Source organism: Antrostomus carolinensis, unplaced genomic scaffold (genome assembly GCF_000700745.2).
Source record: "Antrostomus carolinensis isolate BGI_N321 unplaced genomic scaffold, ASM70074v2 scaffold25065, whole genome shotgun sequence".
NCBI classification, from domain to species: Eukaryota; Metazoa; Chordata; class Aves; order Caprimulgiformes; family Caprimulgidae; genus Antrostomus; species Antrostomus carolinensis.
Genome location: NW_010317421.1, coordinates 11,539 through 18,406, shown reverse-complemented (window position 1 = coordinate 18,406; position 6,868 = coordinate 11,539). Strand labels below are relative to the sequence as shown.

Genomic DNA, 6,868 nt, shown 5'->3' with positions numbered 1-6,868 from the left:
TTTGTCTCCTGCCATTGTCTGCATCCTTGAGTGAGCAGTCCTTTGTTCCAGGGGATTACCAGATATCCGTGGTGCCAGAACTGTTTTTTTTCAGGTTGTTTATCCTTCCAGTTTGTCTCCTACAAAGACTGGGAAAAATTATTTACTGAAGTGATTTCTTCATTTAAAGGATGTAATACAGGTGCATTTTGTCTGGGAGATGTTTCTGTCCTTTGTTTCATTTCAAAAAGGTGCTATTAACACTTGTAAATCACTATTGCTTCTGTGCTAGGACTGTTGGTAGCTAGAATAATCTTTTCTGGGAGGATGTTTCATTAGGAAGTGGTGTTAGGAAATCATTCTCCCTCTGATTTCCATTCTGGTTAATTCTTCTGATATGGGAGTCTCAATGTTGTTTGTTTTCTACCTGCTGTTCTTTGTTGTGGCCTATCTGAAGGTCTTGTTTTACTAGTTTACCAGCCTTTCTCAATTTTGCCCTTAAGTGCTTGCCTTTTTTTTTTCCTGTTTTTTTGTTGTGTTTTGTTTGGTGGTTTTGTTTTTTTTCACAGTTGCCTATGGTGCTTTTAATTTCCCCCTCCACTTTTACCTATGACTAATTTATTATACTCCTACTGCAGCTTCTGCAGCTTTAAATTGCTTTGATGTCTGTATGGCTGTGAATCAGAAAGCTGTGATTAACTTCTCATTAGGCACTTGTAAGCTCGCTCACACTTACATGCTGCATGGATACAATGGGGAGCTGCTCAGTGGGTATGAAATACTGTACATGCGTTCAGAACTGTTGATTTTTATTGCATTCTTAAGTAATTTCCTATGCAGTAATTGAAAGAATGAAGTCAGGAAGTGGCACATCAGTTGGGAGTTTGAGGTTGTGCTGTTTGACAAGTAGATTTTGTTTTTTGCAATATATACATATTCCAGTTTATGTATTGGAAAAAATAACACCTGAGTTAAAGTTCAAATGCAGGCATATTTTTCAGCATGAGTATGGTAAAAATAAGGGTAGGAAAAAGCCACAAATCCTGGGGAAAAAGAAACAAATTAACTTTTTCCACAAGTTTCTTCCATTTCTGCAGGCTTATGTTATCTTTGTATTTACCTGGACGTATTTATTAAACACACAACAGAAATAATTCAGATAAATCATGTGAGTCTGAATATAGTTTAAGATACTGAAAACCATTTGCTGAAAAAGCTGTTTAATTTGATGATGGCAGGTTGACATAGTTCGTCTGCTCCTGCTTTAGCTGCAGATAATGTGATTTGGAAGTTTTATTCCTGTATGCTCTTTTTTTTTTTAAGAGCAAAACATTGAATTATCATTCAACACAGAACACTACTTGATGTTGATTTAGAAATATTTCCAAACAAAGTTAATAGAAAATAACATTATATTGTGGTTTGTTTTGGGGTTTTGGGGGTTTTTTTTGTGGTTGTGAAAGGAACTGTTAGATTAGACAAACTCTTTTTTATTGTCTGCCTTTTCCATATGAGTATTCCATTTTGTCTGCTTTGTGAGTTGTTTTGAAAGTGTCTTTGGAGCAGCTCCCATGAAGGAGAAGTTAAGTCAGAAACTTTTACTTTCAACATCTTATGCTGCTACTGTATTCATCACGGCTGGGGTCAAGTCAGTTTTGTAAAAGTGTCAACAAAATATTACTGGTGAAAAATGTACAACGGGTAGACGTTCATCACAAAATTTGGCATAAGGATAAAAGAGATTTCTCATGGTAAAGCATATAATGGGATACTCAACACAACCTGAAGGGACAGAGTTAATTAGTTGTTCCATTGAAGAACTGAAGTTATGTACTAGTCAATGTTAGGAATTTTCTTCAAAGGATGTTAGCACTGGTGAAATTATGTGAATAAGCAACAGCTGGAGCTCTAATTTAAGCATAAATAGTGGAAGCAACCTCTAGGTTTCAACCTTTTAGCATTCACTGGTAAAAACAAATTTCCTGGTAGAACGTGTGCCTCTTCAAATGTTCAACATACGTAGCTTATGGTTCTTCTTATATGAATTTTCCTGCAGGGTAGCCTGGAGACCATGGTTTAAGAGACTGATGAAAACTAGAGAGATTCTCTATTTTTTTGAATAAAAGCTAAAACATAAACAAAAAGTTTGCTCTGTCAGACAAAAATAATCTTTCAGTGCTGTCCCAGAACCTGTATTAAAATCAGTACAATATATAATAGTAATGTGTGCATTTGCTATGTTTAAGGGTTGGGCAATTCATTAACTTTTGTTTTGTGTTTTCCCAATAGATAGCAGTAGTAATGGGATCCTGTACAGCAGGAGGAGCATATGTACCTGCGATGGCTGATGAAAGTATTATTGTTGGCAAACAGGGAACAATATTCTTGGGAGGGCCACCACTGGTAAGGATACTAGTAACATAGCCCTCCAAAAAATTGTGCAGCTGGTAATTGTAGAGATTAAACTATTGAGACCTTTCTTGGTGAAAAATTTCCAGATAATTTGTAAATTAGTTGGCATTTTTTTAAGTTTAGATCCTAAATGAAATCTTTCCTGTCAGTTAGAAGGGTATCTAAAAATCAGACTTTTTAAATGAGTTTTTATAGTACTGCTTTTAGATTGCTGTGCACATTTTAAATTATAAAAGTGCTTTCTGTATTCAATTATGTAGTCTCTAGGTTTGACTTGAAATAAAAAAAATTACAAGTATGTATATTGTATCTCAGAGTCAAGATCAGAGAACTTCAGAAGCAGAACTGATCTGCTATATTTTAAGTCAGTTTAGAGACAAAGGAGGTGCATTTATGATGGTGTTTGTCACAATTTCCTTACTTTCTTAGTGAGGAAACTGTTTCTAAGGAAACTGACCTGAAGAACTCCTATTGCAGCATAAGACAGCTTTAAAATTATAGTAGCTTGACCCCAATAGGAAAGGAAGTGCTTGAGTGAGGTTTATTTTTTAAAAAAACAGCTGTACCAGTGTTACATTCTAGTGTAGGCTCAGTTTTATACCGATACAAATAATAATCTTTGCTAACAAAGATTATTTTACTTAACACAAACTTTATGAGAATTTCCAGTAGTAAATGTCATGTTAGTGCTAGAGCTACCAGGTAAGGCTGCACCCAACACAGCTATTGTAGTCTCAATGAAGTTTGTCTAGATAAACTCACTGTTTTGAAATAGTCAAATATTTGTCTCATTGAAGAAACTGATCTGAGGCAGCACGTTTGGTTTTAGTCTTTTGGGAACTTCCCAGTGTGCTTCTTGTGACAAAGCCAAGTGCAAGTCAAGCGTCTTTCAATAGTCCTTCTAACTTGAGCTGGCCTGATGGAGAAATCAGTTTCTGATTGTTAATGAAGATACTGCTCTACTCAATTCCTGTAGTAACAGAGGAGGACTTCTGCTGGAAGTCACTTCTTTCCACTGCTTAAGATACTGCGGAAATGTAGCAGCTCCCATAAACTAAGGGAAGACAACCACTTTTTTAGTTGACCACTTCCTAAGGCATGATTGTGTTAATTTCCTTAAAAGTATTAAGAACTTACCTGTGACGTCATTTAGTGTTTGCTTGTATAGCACTGCTCTTATTTCCACAGTATGTTTTTGCATTTTGTTCTTTTCTTTTAGGGTGTTTTCTTCCTCACTGTATCACCTTGATGCTAAAAGTGGACTAGGATTTTATAGCCTTTTTTTCTTAGAAGGTTCAGTGTATAGATCGATTTTAAATTCTTGTGCAGCTTAAAAAAATCTTGCAGACATACTTTTCTGTGGTTGTTAAATGCTAATTACTGTTCCAGAACATCTTAAATAACTCAGAATGTAATTGGCACGTCAAAAGCAGTGGACACGCACCCACACACCCCTATAAGTACAAGGATACTTTGTTGTCTACCATATAATAAAATAATTTAACTTGAAGTATTTTATTATTTCAGTGAAGGCTTTCCAAGCTGACAAGAACAGCAAAGTAATCAGCAAAAGCAGATGAAGTAATTAATAGCAACTATATCATTTAACGCTAATTCATTTACTGCTCATTAGTATTTAGAATTGTAGAATTTCTTTGTTGGAATTTCTTTGGCGGTAATTGTTTCAAACATTTTACCCAGGTCTCTCTTCCTTTTTATCTTGTATGTCTCCTTCAGCTTGTTGTTTATAGGTAAACAAAGACAAATCCTCCCTCAAAATTAAGATGGTTTTGTACATTTATTGCTGTAATTTGGATATTAGGAGTTCCGTAATGAAAAGTGGCATAAATATTAATGAAGCATTAATTGAGTTATTAGTTGAGAATAATATTAGTAGAGTAAGTAACATTGGGTGATTTATGCATCTTTTTATTGAGATAAGGAAATTAGTACAATGAAAGAAATGAACTTTTACACCAGACTGTTACTAGCTTGATTATTGTGTTACAAATAACGGCTCTGGTTGCAGCAACACCTGAGCTGTCTAAGTACAAAGCTTTTCTAGGTCCAGCACAATTCATTAGCTTAGAGCCAGTGGCATATAAAGTAGCAGTACCGCCTCTGGGGCTTGCTCAGGTTCAGAGTAATTTGTTGCAGAAGCTCAGCTAGGAAATCTGAAAGATCTGAGAAGATCTAAGCTTTTCTGATATGGCATTTCCATTGGCAAGAGTGCTGGTGAGTGCTGTGCACCTGGAGTGATTCTGCTTGAAGCTATGTTGAGCTGGAAAGGTTCATCAGACCCTGGTAGACCCCTTGGGTGCACTGAGTAATGTGTCCTGGAGAGCTTACTCAAAGCCAGTTTCTTTCAACCTCAGCATTAAGCAGGTACAAAGTAAGACAGCTAATACCCAGTACTACCTAGGACACTGGCTAAGGAGCTGAAAAAAAGGGAACCAGACTCTCCTGTTCTAAGAGGATGGTAATAGTTTAACACTGCAAGGAAATTTAGGTCATACATGTGTATCACTGAGGTGCAGTGCAGGAGACTTTTGCCAGGATAGGCAGCTGGAAAAGCATGGCCTGAGTCAGGTCTTAAAGGGAAGACTTTGCTAGGCAAGTCAGTGACTGCAAGGATGTTGTGAAGTTAGAAAGGATGAAAACACTTCACCGCTTCCAGAGCAAGATTTCCCAACTATCCTCCAATTTAATTTGTTTCTTAGCAACCTCCAGATCTAGTGATCCTTATCTTTGTGCGTATAGATCAAACTTTAATATCACTACCTGTCAGCTTTTCTGTTTGGTAGAACTTTTCATATTCTCACCAAAAATATTTTGCTTGCGTTTCTCTAAGCATCAAAATTACTTCAGACTCCCATAGAAACTTCCATTCCAGATTGTAGCAGATATTCATAACCATTACTGTGTGCGGTCTGTTCCCCAAAATGTCTTTCCTGTATGAGAAAATTGGATTGGATTTTATCGACCACCTGCCTAAAACAAAGCATCCTAAGGCAGTGAAAGAAAATCCCTGGTGTTAGTTATAATTAGTCTTGGGATGTGTGTGCTAAAAAAAAGTGAATTGTGGGTACAGTCCAAAGTCTAAAGTGCAAATTTCCTTAGCCTTGTTTTTAGAAGGGTGAGGAATAATGACTTTATTAACAGATAGATCTTGATAGTAAGAGAAGTGTCACAATAGTAGTAATATCTAGGGCCGTTCTTCTTCCTCAGAAGAATGACCCTAGAAATCTGTTTCCTCACCCTTTTCAATATTGCTTGGTAGCTCAGAATGCCATGTTAGTTTCTACATCCCATTCCAGAAACTTCTGATTCTTCTTTCCCCAAAGAAATTTTGCTACTTTCTGTGCTCAGTGGTGAGGGAAAGTCTGGTAAAAAGGGATAAGTTTTTCAAATTCATGTATATTTGTGTGCCATGGACTCTTCCACATGTCAGGCTGATCTGTTGTGGGAAATGCACATCTTATCTAAAGTTTTTGTTAATTTCTCCTGATGCTTGCTAGCTGAAGTAGCTTGAACAGGGATTTCTTTGAAAATCCCCACATATCTTGTGAAGTCTCTATTTACAGTCTGTTTGAATTTATTGAATTTTAAGAAAGTTAATACTGTTTAAAGTACAGTTTGTAGAATGCTTTATTGCACTGCAGTAACTGGGAAGATGATGGAGCACATAATCCTGGAAGCTATTTCCAAAAACACTGTGGACAGGAAAGGGACTGAGAGTAGCCAGCATGGATTTACAATGGGGAAATCAGGCCTGACCAAACTGGTAGCCTTCTGGGCTGAGATGACTAGCTCAGCGGAAGCACAGAGAGCAGTGGATTGACTTTGATAAGACTTTTGACGCTGTCTTCTGTAATATCCTCAACAAACTGATGAGGTATGGACTTGGTAAATGGGCAGTGAGGTGGTCTGAGAACTGACTGAACTGCTGGGCTCAAGCTGGAGGTCAGTGACGTATTTTAACCAGGAAGGGTCCCTGCCTGCCCCACCCCCCACCCTCCAGTGGTACGGGGAGGAGAAAATATAAATGAACAGGGCTCAGGGGCTGAGACTCCAGCAGTTTACTGGAATAGTAAGGGAGAAACAACACCAAACAACAACAACAGCAACAGTGTTAGTGAAAGAATACACAGCGTAACAAGTGATACATGGAACCAAACAGCTCACCACCCGACCAGTACATGAACTATTGTACCCAGCAGCCCCCTCTTCCTGGAATTTCCCTGTTTAAATACTGAGCATAATGTCACATGGTATAGAATACCTGCCCTGGCCCAGGTGCCCCCCTCCCAGTTCCCTGTGAACAATTAACTCTGTCCTAACCAAACTCAGGACAGTCAGTCACTAGTGGTGTACCACAGAGGTCAGTAGTGGAACCAGTACTGTTTTAACATCTTTATTGATGACCTGGACAATGGTCCAAAGTTCACCACCAACAAAACTGCAGATGATAAAAATG

The 6,868-nt window shown here is 37.7% G+C and overlaps 1 protein-coding gene across 1 annotated transcript in view; it reads left to right on the top strand.

Moving 5' to 3' along the window:
* Positions 1-43: 43 nt before the first annotated feature.
* The window catches only part of LOC104525433 (methylcrotonoyl-CoA carboxylase beta chain, mitochondrial-like), a gene marked incomplete at both ends in the record, with an annotated part of 17,567 nt that continues 10,742 nt past the window's right edge, over positions 44-6,868 (top strand). The window contains 2 exon segments of the mRNA XM_010168588.2: positions 44-68; positions 2,273-2,382. Of these exon segments, the coding sequence (XP_010166890.2) occupies positions 44-68; positions 2,273-2,382 (135 nt within the window).